This window comes from Pipistrellus kuhlii, unplaced genomic scaffold (genome assembly GCF_014108245.1).
Source record: "Pipistrellus kuhlii isolate mPipKuh1 unplaced genomic scaffold, mPipKuh1.p scaffold_m20_p_14, whole genome shotgun sequence".
Classification (NCBI taxonomy): domain Eukaryota; kingdom Metazoa; phylum Chordata; class Mammalia; order Chiroptera; family Vespertilionidae; genus Pipistrellus; species Pipistrellus kuhlii.
In genome coordinates this window covers 34805486-34829819 of record NW_023425449.1, presented here as the reverse complement: position 1 = coordinate 34829819, position 24334 = coordinate 34805486, and the positions used below count along the sequence as shown (strand labels likewise).

Genomic DNA, 24334 nt, shown 5'->3' with positions numbered 1-24334 from the left:
ATCGCCTCCCTGTAAAACACCAAAGTCCAAGTGTTTTCTGAGGAGCATTTTATTATTTTTCATAGCTGAGACCTTTGGCTTGGAAGTGCTTGGAATAGAAGGTTAATCTTTCAAGTGGATGTTCTTGAAAATTCTTTAAAACTTAGAAAATAATTAAAGGGGAAGAGTTTTTATGAAGAAATGCTCCCAGTGGGGATTGGCTAGGATTCCTAATCCAGGCAAGGTCTCTAATATGAAGCATTCTGGGGCGGGGTTCTCAGGAGAAGGCCTAACGGGCAGATGAAGGATGGACATCAGTGAATTGTCAGGGAGATAAGACAAGTCCACTTGTGCAGACAGATACATTTTAAAAAATTGAGATTCAACAATATGGCATTAGAAGATAATTGCTTCATGAGATTTGATATAAAGACAATTATTTGCATAATTTATTTGCTATTCATCTAACAGAAAAACTATAGATAGGGAATTCAAACACTCTAGATTTACAAAAACTGACCAACGTTTAGTTTTAGACACTAAAATAAGTATGAGTAATGGAAATATCAATGATGAAGGACCATAAACTCTTAAAGGTTATGTTCTGAAACAAACATAAAAACCATTAAGAAATTCTAAGAACAGTGCAAAAGAAATGTTTACAATTCTTTTTAGCAGTAGGGCTGCTTGGGTTTCAACTAGGATTGACTTGTTTTATTTTCTGAGACATAATGACCAGATTCTGTTAATAAAGGAAAGTTTTTCCTTAAGTTAGATTCTAAATATTTGGGTTGTCTTTTTCCAGTGGTTTTTACATTTTAAAAATAGAAACCAATTTAGAATATTTTCTTTCTTTAAACAAAAAGTTGTGCTTTAAATTTGGCCCAGAATTTTCCTATTTCCCTGTGTGCACGCGTGCATGCGCGTGCACACACACACACACACTCACACTGACAAAGACATATGCGGCGGCAAAGCTTGGACATTCCTGAGAGACCAATGACCATCTTAATTTGAAGGTTTAAGGAATAATTTTGTCTAGGTTTTTATTGGAGCAAAACTGAGACCAAGGGGAGGTTTTTGAGGCTCATCCAGAATCACACTTCCGGTTGCCCCATATCTGGGCCAGAGCCTTGGTTTTCTGTGAAGCAAACCGATTCAAACGACCTGGGTTCCAGCATGGTCTTTACCAGCAGGGCGACTAAAGCAAGTGCTTAATTCCTCTGGACTGCACTGTTCTCAGTAGAAAATCCTGGAAGTGGTTTCCACCAGGGTAAGCTTGACCATCCCTAAGAGACACTGGAAACACAGTGGTGGGTGTTCCCACTTCCTGCAGCTACTGGAGGGTGCTGCTGGCATCTGTGGCCCTCCCAAAGTGGCAGTGTGCCCTCTCCGCCACTGGGAAATACTGGTGACCCATTACCAGCTCAGGATACTATTTCCTGTAATTAAAAAAAAAAAAAAAAAAAAAAAAAAAAAAAAATATATATATATATATATATATATATATATATATATATATATATATATATATATTGATTTCAGAGAGGAAGGGAGAGGGAGAGAGGGATAGAAACATCAATGATGAGAGAGAATCATTGATTGGCTGCCTCCTGCATGCCTCACAGTGGGGATGGAACCTGCAACCCAGGCATATGCCCTTGGTTGGAACTGAGCCCAGGACCCTTCAGTTCGTAAGCTGACACTCTATCCACTGAGTAAACTGGCTAGGGCTCTGGTAACTTTTTTTTTTTTTTAATCCAATTCTCTGGGGGATGGCATTCTCACTTAAATAGCTCTGTTGTTCGTTAAAAGTCACATTTTGGAATTCCCATTTGGCATATGTGCATTCTATCTTTAGATCTTTAGATAGGAAGGATTATGTTTGGTTCAAGTAGAAAATATAGGCATCTCCAGAGGGCTAACATACAATTAAAACAAAACAACACACCCCAAACTGATGTCCAAATGTGGAGTGCCCTGAAACAAACGTTTAGCTGTATGATATAACCATTTCCTTATTTTCAGGTGTTTTAAAAAAATGCATTTCTGTAATTTTGCTGTGGCATGACATATAATTGATGGCAACATTTCAAGCTTAAATTCCAAGTGTTTTGATATCTGGTCATTAAATCTTGCCTATGTTCATAATAGATAAATAAAACCACAAATGCCATAACGAAGCAGGGGCAAAAAGAAAAAAAAATGCACCCTAGGAATGATATCACAAGGAAATAAAAATACTGTATTCCTCTAAACAGATGTACTTAGAAGAGTTTTATAACCCAAAGCAAGATATGGGAGATGGTTTAAGAAGAGGTTGCAATATTGCAACAAGAAGCCTGTCCGCTTCCCCCCGGGCGGGAGCCTGGAGGAAGGCCCTGTGCTCACAAACTTGTTCTCAGAGGTTCTGGAAGCTTTTGCACCCTGGGCCCCACTATTCACAAAGGTAAGCGTTTTGCAAGCTCAGGGCAGGCCTCACTTCTGGTCCTTAGGTACGCATGCAATGACATTTCATCCTTTCATGTGCAAATTCTAAAATCCACTGTAACAGAAAAGCTGCCAGCTGAGAATCCGTCTACAATTTGAAATGAAAGGATCAAAAATGTCAGACATGGCAGAATACCGGCTCCTCGCGGAGCTCTCTTTATTTGGTCACCGATCCTCAGTCATTTTTGTCTGTTTGTTACAAAAAAGCAGTCTTGGCTCTTTATTTAAACAGTACTTAAACTAAACTGCTCATGCCATGCAAAAATAACATTTTATGCACTTTTTTTGAGGGGGGTCGGGGGAGGAGGCGAGCGTCCCATGTGTTAGTTCACAGGCATTATTAACCGTAATTTTAAGAAACAAGTTTTTTTTTTCTTCTTTTTTTATTGCTTTTGTAACTAGTCACATGCTGGTTTCACGTGTGGGACAGTGACCTGTGTCTCCTGGGTTGGAATGTGTTTCTGGGGCGAACAGGTGGTTTTCCATTTTGCACCCTTCTTGGCTGCTGTCCTTTTTCACGTCAGCCACGGCGTGGTGGTAAACGTCTTGCCTACAGTTGTGACTTGTGTCCTGGGGGGAGGAAGAGCCTGCACAGGCCTCTTCCCTCAGAGGGTCTCTCCCATTGCTAGGCTTCTCGGCGAAGCAGTTAGGGCTGGGGTCGGCCTGCCCGGCCTGCCCGGGCCCTTGCAGCTCTAGGAAGTCATCGTCGTCCCCGGTGTCCACCTCGGTGAAGCTGCTCCTCTCCCTCGATGGGAAAGGGAAGAGTTTCTGCTTGGCAAACCGGGGGCTCGGCCCTCGGGCGGGTCCCTGACAAGGCGCGGACACCTCCGTCCCCAGCAGGGGCCTGTCCGCCTGCGGGGGGTTTTCCTCCAGGAGGATGGTGCTGATGAGCTGCGGGGCAGCGGTGGGAAAGTCGGCCACCGTGACCGGCAGCGGCCTGGCTGTGCTGGGCGGGGTCTGCGGGGCACTGCCTCTGTTCTCCTTGAAATTCACTTTGAACGACCTGGATTTCAGGGGGTGGCTGCCTCTCAGGGAGCTCCGAGGGCTCCCGGGGGCACTGTCAGAGGGCCCAGGGCCGTGGAGCCCGCTTTGGGAACCGCTGGCATCGAGGTGCCCAGTTAGATTGACCGGGACGTATTCTAGGGAGGCACCCCGGGCCGCCGGGCCTCTCTCTCTGGCGAGTGTCAGGAAAGGGGGGCCCCTGGCCCTGTGGGGCTCCTCGGTGCCCGGGAGGAGGTCGGGCGGGAACCTCATCTGCAGGTGGGAAGCGGAGGGCGGGGGCAGGGGCGACCTGTCGGTCTCGGTGAAGTCGGTGGCGCAGCTGGTGAAGCTGTCGATGCTGGAGGTGCTCTTCATGTCCATGACCACCTCGGCGGGCGCCACGGCCAGCTGCTCCTGCGGGCACACCACCTCCTCCATCTCGATCTCCTCCTCGTAGGCTGACGGCCGCTCGGGCTGCTCCTGGCCGTCGGCGTTGGGGTGGCCGTGGGGCTGGGTCTTGGTGATCTCGTTGTACAGCATCTCCAGCTTCTGCGCGCTCAGATGCTGCGGGCTGGAGGCGGAGGTGTTGTTCAGCTGCTCGTGGGAGTCTTTTTGGCTAACCTCCTGGTACTTGTTCTCGTAGGACTTGTTGGAGCTGGTTTCCGACAGAGCCTTCCTGGCCCACTTCCACCGGCTGGGCGACAGGTGATTGTCGTCGGTGGGGTCCTTGGTCTTGGCCGGCTCCCCTGTCTTCTCCACGGCCACATCGATCAGCTCCATGCTTCGAGCGAAGGCATCCTTTAAGTTCATGGAGACGATGCTTCCATTCCTCTTGGCCCGCTCCAGAGCCTCCCTCCGTTTCACTGCCTTCTCCTGGCGTTTCTGCTCCTTGTAAAACTCAGAGAAATTGTTCACGATGATTGGGATGGGAAGGGCAATCACCAGGACCCCAGCGATACAGCAGAGGCCGCCCACGATCTTCCCCAGTAATGTTTTTGGGTAGATGTCACCGTAGCCCACGGTGGTCATGGTGATGGTGGCCCACCAGAAGGATGCCGGGATACTGGTGAACTTGGTTGCGTCCTCATCCTTCTCCGCGAAGAACACCAGGCTGGAGAATATCATGATCCCCATGGCCAGAAACAGTATCAACAAGCCCAACTCATTGTAACTCCGCCTGAGGGTGAAGCCCAGGGACTGCAGGCCCGTCGAGTGCCTGGCGAGCTTCAGGATCCGGAGGATGCGCATGATGCGGAAGATCTGGACCACGCGCCGCACGTTCTGGAACTGCAGCACGCTCTTGTTGGACTCCGTGAGGAAGATGGTGACGTAATAGGGCAAGATGGCCAGCAAGTCGATGACGTTGAGCGGGCCTTTGAAGAACTTCCACTTGTTTGGCGAGGAGAGGAAGCGTAACAGGTACTCCATGGTAAACCAAGCAATGCACACCGCCTCCACGTGTGCCAGCTGGGGGTTGTCACTGGCCTGCCCGAATTCATCGGTCTCCTGGAGCTCTGGGAGGGTGTTGAGAGACAGAGCGATGGTGGAGAGTACGATGAACAGGATGGACACAATGGCCAAGATCTGGAAAAGAGAAGAAAGCCCAAGTGAGCGAACCCTCTTGGTTGCTTAGGCAGCTGGAACACATGGGTTCACCATTCTTTAAAGGACATGGATTGCTCAAAGATATCCCAAGAAGGTAACTCCGCAACCTGAAATTCCAGAACTGATACAAATATAGTCACTTTTTATGAGTTCATTGCACTTAGAAGCCTAATGTAGTATATATATTTAAATTCTAGGGCCTAAGTAATTTTAAAAACATCCATTCTTCCCTTCATTGCCCATTGTTTTTAGGCACATTTGTGGGAATAACCACCCCGTGGAATAGTATTGGGAGAGTAATCATCTCTCCTCTCTTAGTTCTAGGTAATTTTTTTCTCTTAATTCCCTGGTGTTTTCTTAAGCGAATTGCCATATGCTAGAAGGGCTTCATGATTTCTAGAAGTTTTATTCTGCAACTAAAATCACAAATGCAGACATACTCTTGTAGAGATAATATGGCACTGAAGACAAGTGTTTCTCTTACAATGAATCCTACTTATGTGGTTAGCATGGGTGACAGAATTGCATCAGCCTTCGTCCTGGGATGTGTGGGCCTCTGGGCAGCTTCATGTGGGGAAGGAAGATGATGAGCATTCAGTCCAGGAAGGTTTCACAAAAAGGAGCTTGTAGTCTGTTCACGATGATCTGGGTGTAGGGCAGAGGAGTAGCAGCCCGAAGTCAGATTGGGAAGGCTCAATAATACAGAAGACACGGGTCAACTGAGTGGACTTTAGAGTCAGACATCCTGGGCTTGGACACTGTCTTTATCGTTTACTGTGTTACTTAACCTTCCTGGGCAAGTAATTTAACTTCTGTGTGTTTCAGTTTACAAAGCTGTCAAATGAAGCTAACAAGCCCAGTCATTTCGTGGTTGTTGTGAAATTTACATGGCACACAGACATTGCTAAATAAACAAAAGGTCCTTCTGTTACTAGAGACTGAAATGAACAGGACTTTGGCCTTGAAAGATGAAGGCCAAGAACAGGTACGTGGGGGATCTGTAAAACCACGTGAGATAGAGGCAGCCCAAGTGGATTTCCTAACTGGAACCCAGTGTTCCAAGTTGATAAGGCAAAGCATGGAGATAAAGGTTCGAGGGCAGTGGAAGGAGGCACTTACTTGCTTAGGAAAGACTGTGTACCTAGAGCACTCAATTCTTGGAGGAGGAAGGAACTGGAAGCCTCCTTTACCTAAGTAGGTCTGGCCTGGTTTCATCCACCTTTGTCAATGACCTTGGGAGGTGTTACTGGTCTTAGTTATTATTTGTACTTCTGACAGTGACAGCTTAGAGATTCAGCATCTAGCATACATTTCAGAAGACAATGACTAAACATCTTGAGGTCATACAGCTCAGTCAACATCAGGCTGTAAAAAAACTAGTTTATCTCTAACTGACATCAGGACTTCCAAACTTCTTTTCTCTTGTTCTTCTTTCTCCCCATTCTCTTTATTCTTCCAGGCTCTCTACTTCTAGGTCATTCTTCTTATCTTTCCCCCTTATGCCTCTTTATACCTTCCATTGTTTTCTCTTCCAGCTCCTAACTTTCTTCTTGCTATAAGTAAAACTATGACATAATATATTTCAGAATGTGTTGCGGTTGTTACCAGGTGTACAGGTTAATAATGCAGATTTTTTCAATAAATGGAGTGACACATATGTTGATATATAGATGCAATTTGATATGTATGCTATCTTGTTGGATTGACAGCAAGCTTCAAAACTTCATATGTCAAATTTTCTAAAGGTGTTAACATAGATAGTTTTACGCTTAAAAATATTGAATTTTGAGCAAAAAAAAAAAGCATTTGTGGAAAGTTTTAATTCATTACTTTATTTTGAAGGTAAGTGCTGCTGAAAGTTATCATATACTTCGGGAAGCTTACGGTGAACATGCTCCACCTCAAGATACTTGTGAATGCTGGTTAAAAATGCGTTAAAAGTTATGATTTCAAAGATAAAGAACGTCCAGGTCAAATGAAAAAGTTTGAAGACCAACAATTACAAGCCTTATTGGATGAAGATGCATGTCAAACTAAAAAACAACTTGCAGAAAGATTAAATGTTGCTCAGCAAACAATTTCCAATGATTTACAAGCAATGGGAAAGATTTTAAAGAAAGGAAAATGGGTGCCACATCAACTGAACAAAAGACAAATGGAAAACCCAAAAGTCGTCAGTAAAATGTTGCTTCAACAGCACGAAAGAAAGTCTTTTTTGCATTGAATTGTGACTGGTGGTGAAAAGTGGATTTATTTTGAGAATTCCAAATGCACAAAAGCATGGCTTGATCCAGGTCAACCATTAACATCAACTGCAAGGCCAAATCACTTCAGAAAGAAGACAATGCTCTGCATTTGGTAGGATCAGTAAAGTGTGGTGTATTATAAGCTTCTAAAACCAGGTGAAACCATTAATACTGATCGCTACCGACAACAAATAATCAATTTGAACCATGCTTTGAACATAAAACGACTAGAATGGGCCAGAAGACACAGCAAAGTAACTTTGCACCATCACACACTTCAAAACCAGTTAAAGACACGTTAAAAGATCTTGCCTGGGAACTATTAACCCACCCACTGTATTCACCAAACCTTGCTCCTTCAGATGACCACTTGTTCCAATCGATGGCCCACGCACTTTCTGAGCAACACTTCAAAATGTACGAAGAAATGAAAAATTGGGTCTCTGAATGGTTTGCCTCAAAACAAGGAAAGTTCTATTGGGACAATATCTACAAATTACCTGAAAGATGGGGAAATGTGTAGCTAGCGATGGACATTACTTTGAACAAAGCACTTTTGATGTTTCTCTTGAAATTATCGTGTTTTTCTTTGATTACAAAATCTGAATTATTAACTGGTATACCTGGTAATTAAAGATTTATGGTTCCTTAGTTTAAAGAACAACATTTAATTATTAGTTCTTGTATATTTTTTCTCAAATAAAACTAAGTCCTTTTTACTTGAGTGCACTTCAGATTTTCCTTTAAAAATGCAGATCAATGAATTGCAATATAGGTTCTCCTCACCTACTCTAGGAGAGTCTGAAGGCTCAGGTTAGAAACCCCCTCTCAGAGGGTTTATTAAAGGCAAGTTGGGAATGCTCACCTCGAATGTCTACCCTCAGAGACCAAGGGCAAAGTGACATTTGCTATATTTGGTCACTAAAATACTCCTTAGGAAGCACTGGTCAGAGATGCCACCTTAGGTTCTTACCATAAGGAACTATGTCCCTCTGTTCTAGGAAGTCACACTGTTGCTAATATAACTTAATATTGGAATGGCTGCCAGCATAGATTTTCCATATCTTATCTATTCACCTGTTCATTTTGGATGCATTTTACTGATGTTTATCACTTCAAAGAGCAAGGAGAAAACAGAAATATAAATTAAAGCATTCTGTTATCTTCCAACCTTTTGGACAAAGAACAAAGTGGAAGGTCCAAAGAGGACCTTCAAAATTCCTTGACTTCACAATCAGAGTGAGATTGGAGGTCATTTTACTTTGGTAGATAATTTGGGGAAAATATTAAAACATTGTATTACTAATGCAGTCTATGGTCCAGTTGATGGCAACTTAACAAATATGGCTACCTTCAAACTTGAAAATTTAGCATGTGCATAACCTGATTTGGAGTACATTTGTGAGAAAAAATAATTAGAAAAAGAAAAACAACAACAACAGGTTCTCTGCTCCTCCTGTTCATCAGACAGCCTCTCCTGCACAGTGCCAGCCACAACCCTGAGACAAGATGGTGAAGATCGGAGTGAACAAATTTGGCCACATTGAGTGCCTGGTCATTAAGGCTGCTTTTAACTCTAGCAAAGTGGATATTGTTGCCCTCAATGACCCCTTGGTCTACATGTTCTAGTATGAACCCTCTGCAAGTTCAAAGGCTGTACAGTTAAAGCTGAGAATAGGAAGCTTGTCATCAATGGAAAGTCCATCTCCATCTTCCAGGAGTGAGATGCTGCCAACATCAAATGGGGTGATGCTGGTGCTGAGTATATTGTGGAGTCCATCGGTATCTTCACTATCGTGGAGAAGGCTGGGGCTCACTTGAAGGGCAAATCCAAAAGGGTCATCATCTATCACTGCCCCTTCTGCAGATGCCCCCATTTTGTGATGGGTGTGAACTATGACAAGTATGACAACTCCCTCAAGGTTGTCAGCAATGCCAACTGCATCACCAACTGTTTAGCCCCCCTGGCCAAGGTCATCCATGACAACTTTGGCATTGTGGAGGGACTCATCACCACCACCCAGAAGATCGTGGCGTGATGGCTGAGGGGCTGTCCGAAACACCTTCCCTGCTTCTACTGGCGCTGCTAAGGCTATAGGCAAGGTCATCCCTGAGCTGAATGGGACGCTCACTGGCATGGCCTTCTGTGTCCCTACCCCCAATGTGTCAGTTGTGGTTTAATCCGCCACCTGGAGAAAGCTGCCAAATATGATGATATCAAGAAGGTAGTGAAGCAGGCATCAGAGCTCCCCTTTAAGGGCATCCTGGGCTACACTGAAGACTAGGTTGTCTCCTGTGACAACAGGGTGGTGGACTGCATGGTCCACATGGCCTCTAAGGAGTAAGAGCCTCTGGACCACCAGCCCCAGGAAGAGGAAGAGAGGCCCTTAGCTGCTAGGGCCACTGAGAATCTCCTGACCATGATTTCCATCCCAGACTCCCTGAAAAAGGGGAGGAGCTTAGGGAACCTAATCTTGTCATGCACCATCAATGAAGTTCACTGTACCCAGCCAAATAAATAAATAAATAAATAAATAAATAAATAAACAAACAAACATTCAAATCCTCAGCCCCCCCCCCATGTTAAAGAAACCACAAGATATTGACATGCGTTATTCATGTTCAAATTCAATCTGCCAACTGTAAAGAAATGGCTTACTTTTAAATATCATGTGAAACTTGGAGTTCTTCCAGAAAGACAACCCCCTAGGCAGATTTTCAATATATACCGAGGATGATGGGTGATGCAATAAGCCAAATGTAAGCTTATTGTCTTATTACAGAGTTTCTTTTAACACGATAAATATAACAAATGTGAATTTTTGCTCTAAGCTATGGGATACACTTCCCAACATGGAGCTTTACTTTAGTACAGCAAACCCTTAATGGCATTTAGCTATTGCTTCATTTATCATAACTATGCAGGAGTAGGGCTTTCAATTCTGTCACCTCCAACAACTGGCCTCCAGGGCTCTGGCAAACAGACCCGTGTTTGTACTGGGCAAAGGAGATGCAAATTATAAAGTTATCTGTGTGATACTACTGGTCAGCCCCCCTGGGCGATCTGGATTAAATCAACTCTAAGGTTCCGTTCACCTCTAACACTTGGTGATTCTCTTTCTAAATGAAAAAAATTTACTCATTCCAGTCATGTCTGCAAACCAAACCCAGGACAAGTCACACCTGGTCCTTTCACTTAGGGTGAATTGCAAACATCCAATTTTGTTGCTGAGGAAACTGAAATGGGAAGGCTTTGAAAAATACCATGCTGTGCATGTTCCAAGCATTGAGTTGGTGGGAACAGACGTTATTTCTGGATGAAACTGCATCCTTTTGAATCACCTGGATAATGGTTTTAGTTCTTCACTTAGACATTCCTGGATCACATGGAGTTAAGAATAGAGCCCCTAGCACTTGCATTAAGAGGTACCAAAATTGAGGGCACATCCCCAGTAGGGGGTGTGCAAGAGGCAGCTGATCGATGATTCTCTCTCATCGATGTTTCTAACTCTCTATCCCTCTCTCTTCCTCTCTCTGTAAAAAAAAAAAAAAAAAAAAAAAAAAAAAAAAAAAAAAAAAATCAATAAAATATATTTTAAAAAAGAGAAATCATGCAGCATACACTATTTGATAACTTAAAAAAAAAAAAAAAGAGGTACCAAAAGTTGGTGGCATTGTTCTCTCTATGTGATAGGGAAGTCAAGCAGTTGGAGACTTGCCTCAATTTGCCAACTTGTTGATTTTATGTCCTTGAAAAATAATGGGAGTTTTTTGGTGGAAAGAATGCAGGACAAGGAACTAAAACTCATGGCTTTACACCTGCTGGCTGCTGGGACCATACAGTTCCCACTTCCAGCCTCAGTTACCACATCCTCAAAATGAGGTGCCTCCCACTTGCCTCCCTGTCTTCGAGGCTGTTAGGGATCCAACCAGATCCTGCACAAGAGGCCTTCTATTATATGGAAGTTGGGGTGAGTGTAAGAATGGCTGTGGATATGCCTGGAATAGCCTTTGGCAGAACTAAGAGGATAAAAAACACAAACTGTTTCTCCCCCATTGAAATATAATTGCAGACCTCTTTAATGCTCATATTTTGAACACATCCTCTCATCCAAGCAGTGGTTTCGATGCCAAACCCAGATGACTATAGTTTATTTGCCTTAGTTCAGAACCATCTAGCTTGCCAACAGCATTTAAGAGTTGAACTTGCCGAAACCAGTTTGGCTCAGTGGATAGAGCGTTGGCTTGTGGACTGAAAGGTCCAGGGTTCGATTCTGGTCAAGGGCATGTACCTGAGTTGTGGGCACATCCCCAGTAGGAGGTGTGCAAGAGGCAGCTAATTGATGGTTCTCTCTCATCAATGTTTCTAACTCTCTATCCCTCTCCTTTCCTCTTTGTAAAAAATCAATAAAATATATTTTTTTAAAAAAAGAGTTGGACTGAGGTCGTGTGTGTGTGTGTGTGTGTGTGTGTGTGTGTATGCTATGAGTGAAGGGGGAGAAAGGGTACAAAATACCAGTTATAAAATAAATAAGTCCTCGGATGTGACGTACAGCATGGTGACTAGGGTTAACAACACTGTGTTATATATTTGAAAATTGCTGAGAGAGTAGACCTTAAAAGTTCTCATCACAAGAAAAAAATTGTAACTATGTGAGATGATGGATGCTAACTAACCTTATTGTGGTGATTATTTCACAATACATACTAGTATGTGTATGAAATAATTTATTGGGCACCTGATACAAATACAATGTTATACATCAGTTATATCTCAAAAGGGATTTGGACTGAGGTTGCATTGGGTGAACTTGATCTGCCTTGTGCCTTAAAACATGTAGAAAATGTTCTAGCTTGGGCCTCCTATGTGATCATCTGCTTTATAGTCACTGACGTTCAGCACTCCACAGAGACACCCGGAAACTTCTGTGCCTTGCTCTGAAATTAGCACAGGTACTTTCTCCCACCTCTCTTCATGAACCAACCTCCCTCCCTTCTTCCCTCCCCTTTTCCTCCCCTCCCTTCTCAAAAACATGCTGAGAGGTAAAAATGAGTGAGTTATATTGAAATTTTTGGTTTATCTTCTTGGGATATAATATAATTTTTAAAAGCTTGATCAGCAATAGAAAACAACATGGGAAACACAATAACTGGAGTTTTCAGGAGAAAAGAACTTGTTTAAGCTGATAGGAAGGAAAAGGCCTGCAATAAGCATCATCAGAAACATGACTAATTGTCTCCTTTCAGGAAAAGGACAAAGCACAGTGGCATTTCTGAGCCTACAAACCAAAGGCCGAACTGTTTGTTGAAGGAAGAAGTGGGGAGTTGGTAAGAATCTCATGCGTTTCATCCACCCATCTTCTATTTCCAGTTATTTCCAAGACGACTTCCAGAAAGTATATGCTTTGATTTGAACCAGAGGAAGAAGTCTCTGAAGGAAATTCTAGCATCTGGGCTCTTTGAACACATGGGCTCTCTTCTAAGGCTGGTGGCCCTGGGTTTGCCACTAGTCCTTTCTTCTCTCAGATGTTCCCTTGGCCCTCCCAGGACGAAAGAGGGTCCATGATCAAGAAGTCTCAGCTGATTTGCATAACAGCACACATGCGAAGAAGGAGTCACTAAAAGGTTCCGATGACTTTTACTTATTCTGGCCCTATGGGCACCAGGGAGCCAGAAGTTCAGATCTCTCCCTCCACATTTGTGGGCTGTTGGATGAGGAGTTTGCAAAGACCTAGTCATCCGCCACATGCTGATGTCAGTCCTAAGCAAGCATAATGCCTTTCATTTTGGTTGAAGGGTTGGGGGAGGGAAGGAGGAGGCAGGGAGGTGAGAGAAGCAACCAGGTGTACCTATTTACCAAATTCTTCTTTTGGCTTTTTCTTTCTCACGTACAAAAACAATGCGAGGAGGAGACCTTCTGGTTCTCTTCTGACTGAAGATAGTGTTTTGATATTTTCTCGTTTATCTCCTGAAATAAACTTTGTTTCGCTCTCCGTGATGTATTTCTGTATTTGGAAGGATTCGATTTTAGGAAGCAAACCATTTGGCAGAAGGCTGGTGAAGGGAACTTTAATGTTATTCGTAGCAACTCTGCCAAGAAAGGAACAACCGAGAGATGGAGGGACCTTTCATCTTACACCCACTCCAGTGATCAGGAACCTCTTTCTAGGTAGTCATTTGTTCGTACAGAAGTCTCCGGGAGCCAGAGCAGAGAAACAGAGCCTGGGTCAGCTTGGAGGAACAGAACTCCCTGTTTCCGCCAGCTCCTGAGGGGCAGGGCCTGTGGCTCTCCTCTCTGTAGTCTGCTTAGCCCTCCTCCCCAAGAAAGCACAAATGAGAGCTCAGACTCCCCTCTTTAGTGTGTGAATGATAGACCTGGGGGGAAGGACGTGAGTGGAGTGCATCCTTTGAACAGAACTTCATTTAACCTGATACCAAGACTGTAAAAAAATCACAGAGCACTCAGATCAGATGGTATTTTTGAAATACTCCATTTTTCACTTTATAAAGAAACAAAGATCCAGGGAGTCTGGTGAGGGCACTTGGCTTTTCTGGGACTCGGTAGTCCCACCTAGATAATGTGGAAAATAAATACTATATAGACAGCATTGTATTGAGGACTGTGTCAGCTTGTCCAGGCTATGGTGCCCAGCTGTTTGACCAAACACCAGTCTAGAAGTTGTGAAAGTACTTTTTTAGATGTGATTAACGTTTAAATCAGTAGACGTTGAGTAAAGTAGATTTTCCTCCATAAAATCAGTGAGCCTCACGGAATAGCTGAAGATGGGTTTTCCAAAGAAGAAGCATTTCTGCCTCAAGACTGCAACACAGACACCCTCCCTGAGTTTGCAGTCTGTGTGGCCTCTCTGTGGACTTCGGACTAAAGATAACAACAATGTAAAAAAGTTTTGTAGTCATTTTCTGCTGCTCTCACATGACCCAAAGTCAGCCTGAAAGTTTTAACCACCCACAGATATTTTAACAATAGAAATTCATATTAAAAATTGCCCATTTTTTGCTAACAGACCAGTGACATAATTTTTTCAAGTCCAATGACATCATCTTTTCCAAGGTTTAAACTCTTATTTTTTTTCTTAATTCTTTCTTTTTTTACATTACACTAGCAAATTACTTTTTTTTCCTTCTCTTTTTACCATATTCTTTAAGAAGTCTGCTTTTAACTTCATAATAGCTTGGGCTTCACCTTCACAGAAGGATCCATTTTCTTAAAGAAAAGTGCTGTATTCATTCTAGATCACTTTTTTTTTTTTTTTTTTTTTTCTGAGTGTCATTGGAACCTGCGGTGAATCCAACCAGTGAAGAAAGTGATTATTCTATGTATAGATCTGGGCAGTGTCAGGTTTGTGCAATAAATGTGAAGCCCTGAAGAGAATGAATAATGTAGACTACCCATTAAAAATTACTTGCATGCATGTGCACACAAACACACACAAAAATACATACAAATACACACACAAAATTGTTCCATGTAGCTGAAAGGAAAGCATCACAGGAAAATAATAGAAAACTCCATTAAACTATAAACTAAGAATGTTGCATATTTTGTTTAATGCTTATTTATAAGTATAATTTGCTAAAACAACTTGTCCATGTAAATACACACCCTAGATTTGTGCAGACCTAGGTCAAAATAAGTTTCCCTCCATTTTCTTCTTCATATAAATTTTTTAGTTCTTAAAAAAGATAATTTATATCAAGCAATAACTTCCTTAAAAAAAAAAAAAAAGGTAATTAAGCCTGGCTGGTGTGGCTCACTGGTTGAGTGTCAACCATGAACTAGAGGTCACCGATTAAATTTTCAGTTAGGGCACATGCCCAGGTTGTAGGCTTGATCCTTAATAGGGGGCATGCCTTCTATGGAAGTTGTTATTGCTCTATCCATTTTTCTTCCTTTTTCTCATAAAATATCAATAAAAACATAAGAAAAGAAAGCTATAAGGAGTAAAAGCCACCAATGGATTTTAAGCAAGGGAATGGCCTGCTCAGATTTGCATTCTGGTAAGATCACTAATTGCAATGGTGGGACCCATTGGAGTAGGGGTGCAAAGGAAGATGAGAGCTGTTTCTACTGCAACGGCAGTAAGAAGGGGAGCGAGGGAATAGGTTATAAAATATTTATAAGGTGGAATTGCAACCTTACTTGCTGTGGAGAGGACGTGTCCAGAAGTCTCATGTTTGTGGCCAAGTTTACCAGGAAGGCTGAATAGTTCTCTCAAAGCCCCATTACTATCCCATTTAGATTGAAAACACAAAGTAAGCCTTGCAATCATCATTTGTCTCTGAAAGTAATATTTCCTCATTACAGACATTCTAATGAAAACGTTAGATTTTGAAATAGAAATGGAGATATTTCTCTCTTGAGCTAAACAACAGTTTACTAGACATGAAAACCTTATGAGACACTCTATTATTTGCCAGAACTATTTTCTTTTATAAAATTTCACCTGAAGTGTACATTCTGAGATCACACAGGCCATTTAGACTAGATGTTGCCTGAAAGCATGCTCATTTATTGAACTATTTTTCCAACCTACTCCAACTTCCAATTTCTGCAAGGAAGTCTTCTGAATTTCCCAAATTAAAGTGCCATTAAAAACTGGCTTTGTTCCTCGGACACTTAGGCGGTCTCATCAGCTCATCAATCACCATTAACAGAGAATTGCAAGAATTCATTCCCACCATTATTCCCATACCTAGTCTCAGCAGCGTCAAAGAAAGAAAAAAAACAAGAGCCCTAATGCAATCGTTATTTTCCTTCTAACGAATCTCTGCAGTAAACCTCTTCTGAAAAGTATTTTTGGGGTTCACATATTAAGGTCACATTATAGGAATGCCAGAAAACAGAAGACATGCCGAAATGCAGCCACTCTGTTGAGGGAAACGTTGATGGAAGCCAAACCCAGCGGCGATGGAAGAAAACGGTGATTCACTCTACAAAAGCTCTCAGGGGTGGGCTGAGTGCTGTCCCAGGGCCAGCAAGCAGCCGAAGCTCACTGATGGCTTCTGTCACACGGATGACAGGCGTTCTTCCTGGCAGGGAGCCAAGCATCACAAACAAGGGCCTTTAATGGTGTCCAGTTTGGCTCACTTTGACAGCAACAATTGGAACCATGATTTCAGCAGGCTCAAGAGCTTCTGTGCTTATGAGGGCCTGAGAGGGTGTTTACTAGACAGGGGGTGCTGCTTTGCACAGCTGTCTGAGGCGACATTCTCTGCAATCAGGCAGACACACGCCATCTCTGTCTGGAGTCCCTCCTGTCTATCATGAAGGCATTTTAACTAAGGCCTTGCCAATCCGAGTGTGGGCCTCCAGCCAGCAATACCTGGGAGATTATTGGTAATGCGGCATCTCAGGTATATCCCCCTTGTCCCCACTCAGTCCCCCTCTCAGCCCCACTGAATCAGTCTGTTTTAGAAAGATCTGGGAGGGATTCACATGCACAGTTAATTCACATGCGTGGACAAGCTCCGCCCTCAGACACGAATGCATACCATTCAGAAAATCAGCTTTGGATGCTGTTCCACAGATTAAATATTTTTTTATTATTTTATTATTATTTTTTATTGATTCCAGAGAGGAAAGGAGAAGGAGAGGGAAAGATAGAAACATCAATGAAGAGAATCATTGATCGGCTGCCTCCTGCATGCCTCCCACTGGGGATTGAGCCAGCAACTCTGGCATGTGCCCTTGGCTGGAATGAAACCCAGGGCCCTTCAGTCCGCAGGCTGATGCTCTATTCACTGAGCCAAGACAGCTAGGGCTCTTCCACAGATTTTTGACCAGTGGATCTAAGCTCTGGAAATGTGTGTGTGTGTGGGGGTTGTTGTTAGGCCTTGTGGGGCTTTTCAACACTGTTCAGAGGTTCTCGGTATGTGGGTGTAGTTAGCTAGAAAAGACCTCATAGGTGATGCTGAAGGAGTCTCTGATCCCACACAGACCTCCTCTCCCAGCCTGGGGTTGACAGCCATTGTTTTAAACATGTGGATGTAAGAATATAAGTACAACCAATGGACACAAAACTCTGGGGAGGGAGGGTATGTATGGGAGGGTGGTCAATGTTAAAATATGTACGTAGATATTTATTTAGTAAAAAAATAAAAATATTCTTAAAAAAATAAATAAACATGTGCATGTAAGAGAATTCAACTTGGCGGTACAAAGAATGCTAGAATAGGAGTCAGAAGACTTGACCCTTTTCCTGATTACTAGATCAACTGCATGACCTGAGTCAAGACATGGAGCTTCAGTTTTTCATGTATGACGGGCTAATCATATGATTTTGCTTACATGACTAGAATATAGTGATGGTGTTAATAATGCACGAGAAAATGTTTTGAAAGTTATATAATTCTATATAAATGCCAATGTTTATAGAGTTTTGGGGCAGAATTATTAACTAGTATATAATCTTATAGGTTGAAGAACTTTATTCTTTTTAAAAAATGTTTTTTATTGATTTTAGAGAGAAAGGGAGAAAGATAGAGAGATGGAAACATCAATGAAGGAAGAGAATCATTGATCGGCTGCCTCCTGCATGCCTGCTACTGGGGATCAAGCTTACAGCCTAGACATGTGACCTGACTGGGGACTGAAAGAACTGGGGATCTTTTGGTTATGGGTCACCACTAACCCACTGGGTGGGGAAGGGGAACTTCATTCTTACAATATCCTGTTGGAAGGTAGTCTATTCTTTCATCTGAAATTGCAGTTAAGTACATTTCTGTGGGTGCTGTTGACTGATTTACAAGTTACATTACTAGGCAAATGCCTAGGCTTGTTGGGAAGTCAGCATCTTGAACTAACTAGTGTCCCTTCCCCCCAAATTCATATACAGCCAGAACCTCAGAATGTTAACTTATTTGGAAATGCCTTTGCAGATGTAATTAATTAAGATGAGGTCATGTTGATTAGGGAGGACACTCAACTGGTGTCTGTATAGGAAGGCCATGAGATGGCCACACACAGGGAGACCCACACAGGGAGATGGCCATGTGACAACGGAGGCAAAGATTGGGGTGGTGCCCCCAGAAGCCAAAAAATTCCAAGAATTGATAGCAAGCACCAGAAACTAGGAAGGGGCCAGGAAGAATCCTGCCCTAGAGCCTTCAGGGGGCGCATGCCCTTCTGGCACCTTTGCTTCAGACTTCCAGCCCCAGACCTATGAGAGAATAAAGTTCTGTTGCTTTAAGCCACCCAGATTGTTGTACTTTGTTATAGAAGTCCTAGGAAATGAATTAAATCAGGTTGTATTATTTAAAAGTTAAAAAAATTTTAATTGACTTCAGAGAGGAAAAGAGAGAGACAGAGAGAGATAGAAACATCCATGATGAGAGAGAATCATTGATGGGCTGCCTCCTGCACACCTCCTACTTGGGATCAGGCCACAATCCAGGCATGTGCCCTCACCGGGAATCAAACTGTGACCTTTTGGTTCATAGGTCTACTCTCAACCACTGAGCCAAGCCAGCTGGGCAGGTTCTATTATTCAACACAGGGTCCAGTCTTTCATGATGGGTAGAGCTAACAACAGTCAGAGCCAAAGCATCCATGCTCTTCCAAAGTGAATCTAATATGATTTGAAAAGGAGAGGCAAGTTCTGCAGGCCCAGTCAGCATGAAAAACAGTTTAAGTTGGGAGAAACAGCTGTATTTACTGTTGGAAGTAAGTAGCTATGATTTGAGTAGGTAATTAATACCTGCATTCTAAATAGCAGCCTAGTACACGTTACAATATGTGGATCCATGAGCTGTAAACAAATCACTTATACTAGCAGGGTGTAGGAGGAAGATTAATAAGGAAATACTACAAAATATCGGATTAAAATGGTCAAGTTAGCAGCAAGAATGTTTTCTGATGTTAGCAAGTTAAAAAAAACCCCAACAAAAATCCCAATTTTAAAAGTCCTGGGGAATTCTTATGCTGTTATTACCTACAAGTATTATCTACAAAGTACCAGTGAGTGTACTGTGTATACCGATCTTTCTGTTACTCCAGGCCCTAGTAGCAGGTCCTACCTAAACTTGGTGGCAGCTACCAATGAAGAACTCCTTAGAAACAACATTTTTTTTTTTTAGTTTAATTTTTCAATTACTCTGGCATTCAATATTATTCTGTATTAGTTTCAGGTGTACAGCTAGGTGGTTAGACAATATATACTTTACAAAAATGTTCCCCCCAATATTTCCAATATCTACCCAACACCATACCGCTATTACAATATTATTGACGATATTCCCTATGCCCGTACTTGATACCCTCATGACTATTTAGTAATTATCAATGAGTACTTCTCAATCCCACCCCCCACCCCCCTCATCTCTGGCAAACAACCATCAGCCTATTCTCCGTATCTATGAGTTAGCATAGCATTTTCCATTCTGTGAGCAGCATGATAAATAGATTCTGAGAATCATTACTAGCACTTTTTTAAAAAGTGAGGAAGAATAGGTGAGAAAGAACAGAAAATACCAGGAAGGGTAAGTAATAAAGTAACACCCCCCTCTCCCACAACACTCTGGGCCATTATTCCTACCCCCATATAATAACAATAATAGTTGTTATTATTAAATTATAGTTATTTTATTTTGATGATCCATACAACGGGGCAACATGATCCTAATGTTTCCCAAACTAAGCTTTGGATAATTCCTATCAGTGGGAGAGCAGATAGGTGACCTTCCACACCCCCTAAAAGGACAGGACTCTTAGTCTTTCGACATTACTCTGACTTAGGACTTTGACAAGTTATCTGACTGTTATACAGCTTCTGTTTATATTCACATTGGCTCTTTCTCTCAGTTCTGGTATTTAAATTTCTGGCCTCTTTATTTACTACATTTTGCACTTCCATTGTTATTTGGGTTTTGAAAGGATTCAGGATATTTCCTAGGATAATAAGATGGGGTGATAAAGTTTCATTAATTACTATCAAACCTATTTAGAAAACATTTGTTTTAAGTTTATAAACCTTTGTTATAAGGAAGTGCCATATATGAAATTATGCCAAGTCATCACTGCCATTTTAGGACATTTTTATTAACTTCTGAATTAAAATATTAAAAATTGAATAGAGGTTAACATTATTGATAGACCATTGATTGATCCTGGTTTCTAAATATTACGTGGGTTTTTCAATTATATGACTTGTCTCAAAATAGAACACTCAGTTTTTTGATTAGGTACTAAAAAATGTTGATTTATCACATAAAATTTATATATGACAAATAGTTAATATTAAAATAGTTGATTCCATAATTTAAAACCACAACTTTTGTAGATCATGTCTTGGATTCAAAGTCCAGTTCTGTCACTCACCCAGCTATGAGGCACCTATTTTTCAGGTAGTAGAGCTGATAAGATCAAGCTTAGAGCTTAAATATATATAGCACCTAATAAGTGCTTATATAATGACTAGAGGCCTGGAGCACGAAAATTCACGTACTGGGTGATGGTGGTGGGGGAGGGGTTCCTCAGCCGGGACTGCCCACTCGCACAATCTGGGAGCCCTCAGGGGATGTCCCACTGACACCTTAGGCCCGCTCCCCCCACAATCTGGCCTCCCTCTGTGGGAGGCGACCAGGCAGATCATGGGAAGGCATCGGCCCCATCACCCCACTGCTGCTGCCACGGCCAGCCACCAGGACTGCCAGTCCTCAGCCCTTGCTTCTTGGCGGGGGGTGATCTGGGGCCAGGTTCACTGGGAGAGAGGCTGTGGGAGGTTGAGGCACAGCAGGTCACAGCCCCTGTGGAGGTGTGGTGTGGCTCCCTCTGCGGAAGGGGCAGCACTCTCCTGCTGCCTCTGTGAAAGGGGCCACGGTGGTGGATTGGCCAGCACCAAGGCCTTTCCCAGGCCACCTCTGTGAAAGGGGTGGTGGTAGTGTCTCCTCTCCTGCACCGCCCTACCTCTCCTGCACCACCTGGCCCTGTCTCTCCTGTGCCCCACCGCCTCTCCCACACCCCTTAGCCCTCGCAGCAGCTATGGCTTTTTCCGGATAAATGTCTAGAAGACGTCCAGTCTAATTAGCATATTATACTTTTATTAGTATAGATTATTAGCATTTTCAGGATGGATGTTCAGAAGACCTCCAGTTTAATTAGCACATTACCATTTTATTAGTATAGATGGCTAATACTATTGCGTATATTCAACAAGTAGTTTTCACAGTTTCTACAATGGTTCCTGTGCGGCAAGGTAAAATTCAACTACCAGGATAGTTAGTCTACATTTAGAAATACAATGATCAAGGACAATAGGGGGAGCTGAGGACAAATATGTGATACCTTAATCAATAAAGAAATTAAATAATAAAAAAAATATAATGGAAATGTATGGCACATGTTCAGATAACTTTGATATATAGCCTGAACATTCTTATCTTTGAATTTCTTACTTTTTAGGTAGAAGTCTATCAGCGGTTGAATTACATGTGGTCACTCTCTCACGGACTCTGGTTGTGGCTCATTTCCTGTCCTGGGTAAAATATTCACCTGCTATAAGAAGGGTGGGAGGTCAGGTGTGAAAACTGCCACACACCCTTTCCTTTCAATGCAGGAAGGAATGTCTGCTCCCACGTCTATGTTCGAGATGGTATACACTATTTTGAATCATAAAATTCTAAAAATAAAAATCTCTCACCCAGCCGGCATGGCCCAGTGGTTGAGTGTTCTGGGCATGTGCCCTAGGAGTGCACAATTTGATTCCCTGTAAGGGCACATGCCCGGATTGCGAGCTCCACCCCCAGTCGGGTGTGGCAGGAGGCAGCCGATCAATGATTCTCTCTCATCATTGATGTTTTTTGCTCGCTCTCTCTCTCTCTCTCTCTCTCTCTCCCTTACCTCTGAAATAAAAATAAAAAACATATTTAAAAAATAAAAATCTCTCTTAATCTCCATAATAGAACCACTTCCTTCTTTGGTTTTCAAATGGGCTTTCTGGAGCGTTGGGTTCCATGGAAATGGCTTCGGTGGCTATTGCTGAAAGAAGGCAGTGGACAGGGCAGAGCTGTCCTTCCATGCAGTGCTGAAGAGGCATACATATGTGAAGAGGCAGAAGTTTTTCATAGGGGCACCTTGATTCTATGGTGGAATGGATGCACACATACAAACACAGGCATTTATATACATAACCATCTGCATCTCTCCTCTGGAGGTGATAATGCTGATAAATATTGCTAGCTGTGTTTGAGAATTCGGTGGAAAAGACCTACATGTGACCAAAGCTCTCTCTGCACTAATAAATGGCTATTTTATTGGTGGCCACAGCTGTTGTTTGCAGAATTAGTTATTGAGCACTGTTTTGTCTTTAAAATTCTAGGCCTTCTAAGTGCCAGGCCAATTTTGTATATGCCAATGTGCTAAAATTTGACCTCCCCAAACAGGCAGAAGGCATGACTAAACACATTACATTCAGAGAGCATATAAAACAGAAATCCAATGAGCCCTGACTGCCACCGGCCAGCTGTACCACATTAAATGGCCTCTAGGAGGCTGAAGGTTTGGGCAGCAGGAGAGATGGAAGCATCAGATTCCTCATAGTATCAGAGTACTCTGTTATGGTTTTGGATCATTTACAGTAAACATAATCAAATATACAAAATCCATTTTGCCACATTAATGGCAAATTGGTTTAGAATTCCTCAAAAAGGCATTTTCTAGGACTTTGTCTTGGTCTAAGCACTCAACCCAAAGAAGGCCCATTGAATATGTATGTCATTCTCATCAAATTTTCATATATGCAAATACAAACTCAACAGATGCCATCTGTGGCCCTTATAGTTTCTCAATCTGATTTCCTAAGGCATTAAGCTGATGAGAACAAATTCTAAGCCTTCTACATAAATAAAAGAGCTAACATAATAATCTATCTATATTATAAAAGGCCTGTGGCGTAATGCTGTAAGACCAGTGCGGGTTCACAGGATTTTGCGCTCTGGGCTTCTAGTACTAATTATAAAAAAAACCCCACTGCATCATTCCCACAGCCCCACCCTCTCATTTGATAATAAACAGAAGGTGTTTGATTTTGAAAGGTGTTTTGAGAACAAAACACCAACAGACATGGCTTAGCTCTGTTACAAAAGATACAACTTTAATGCTGCTTGATCCTTTTGTTTCAAAGTTCATGTCCTAATGACATAGTTGGGGGATTGTCAAGTACCATGTATTGGGCAGAGAAACAAAGAACACCAAAATTCACAATAGAGATAGGCCGAAAATAACTAATTTTCTCTCTGCAAAACCATGATGAGGAGAGAGAGAAAACACAATTGCCCAATTGCATACTGGCATGCCAGGCCAGCCTGGGATACATGTTGGGGCATGTTTTATTTATCCTGGGTACTCGTCGGCTACTTCTGCTCTCTGCACCTTCTATGCAACTTGCCTATCAAGGTCAAGTTCAGCCTCTTTGGGGCTGTTCAGGGTTCCCCAGCATAACACATGCTGCTACTGCCCCTCCTTCCCCAGTCCCTCTCATTCTCCATTGAAATATCTACCCAACAACCTCTTGGTCCACCCACCTGATTCTACCGTGAAGGTTATATCTTGACTCAAATGAATGTATCCTTATCAAGAGACTTTCAGACAATGGAAATATTTGTAGACTCTTTTAAATTATACCACAACACATTAACTTATTATGCTCATTTAATTGTGCTGATATTACTGGAAAGATGTGTTTTGGTACAAGGAACCATCATTCTGTCAAAAATTTACCACTTAAATATATGGCACAAAATAAATTTTTCTTTTCATTTCAACCCCATTGGCAGAATACAAATTCTACTTGAATTGAAACCTTAATACTTGGCCTTCTTCATGTGGCATATGGTTGTCAGTTAAGGATGTTTTAAATAGACTTGACTTATTGACAAGGTCTCAGGCTTTTAACTTTGGAATTTATTCTTTACTTTTAATAAGATGCCATATGCTCATTAAGAACAGTATAAATTAATTCCCTCTTATTTATATTGGCTGTTTTTTTTTTTTTTGCTGTCTTTTTTTTATCTGAACA

At 42.3% G+C, this 24334-nt stretch overlaps 1 protein-coding gene across 1 annotated transcript in view; it reads right to left on the bottom strand.

The window, feature by feature from the left end:
- Positions 1-2597: 2597 nt before the first annotated feature.
- The window catches only part of KCNB2 (potassium voltage-gated channel subfamily B member 2), a 331202-nt gene continuing 309465 nt past the window's right edge, over positions 2598-24334 (bottom strand). The window contains exon 3 of the mRNA XM_036437141.2: positions 2598-5034. Coding sequence (XP_036293034.1) covers positions 2872-5034 — 2163 coding nt within the window. The 3' untranslated portion in view covers positions 2598-2871. The remainder of the gene's footprint in view (positions 5035-24334) is intronic.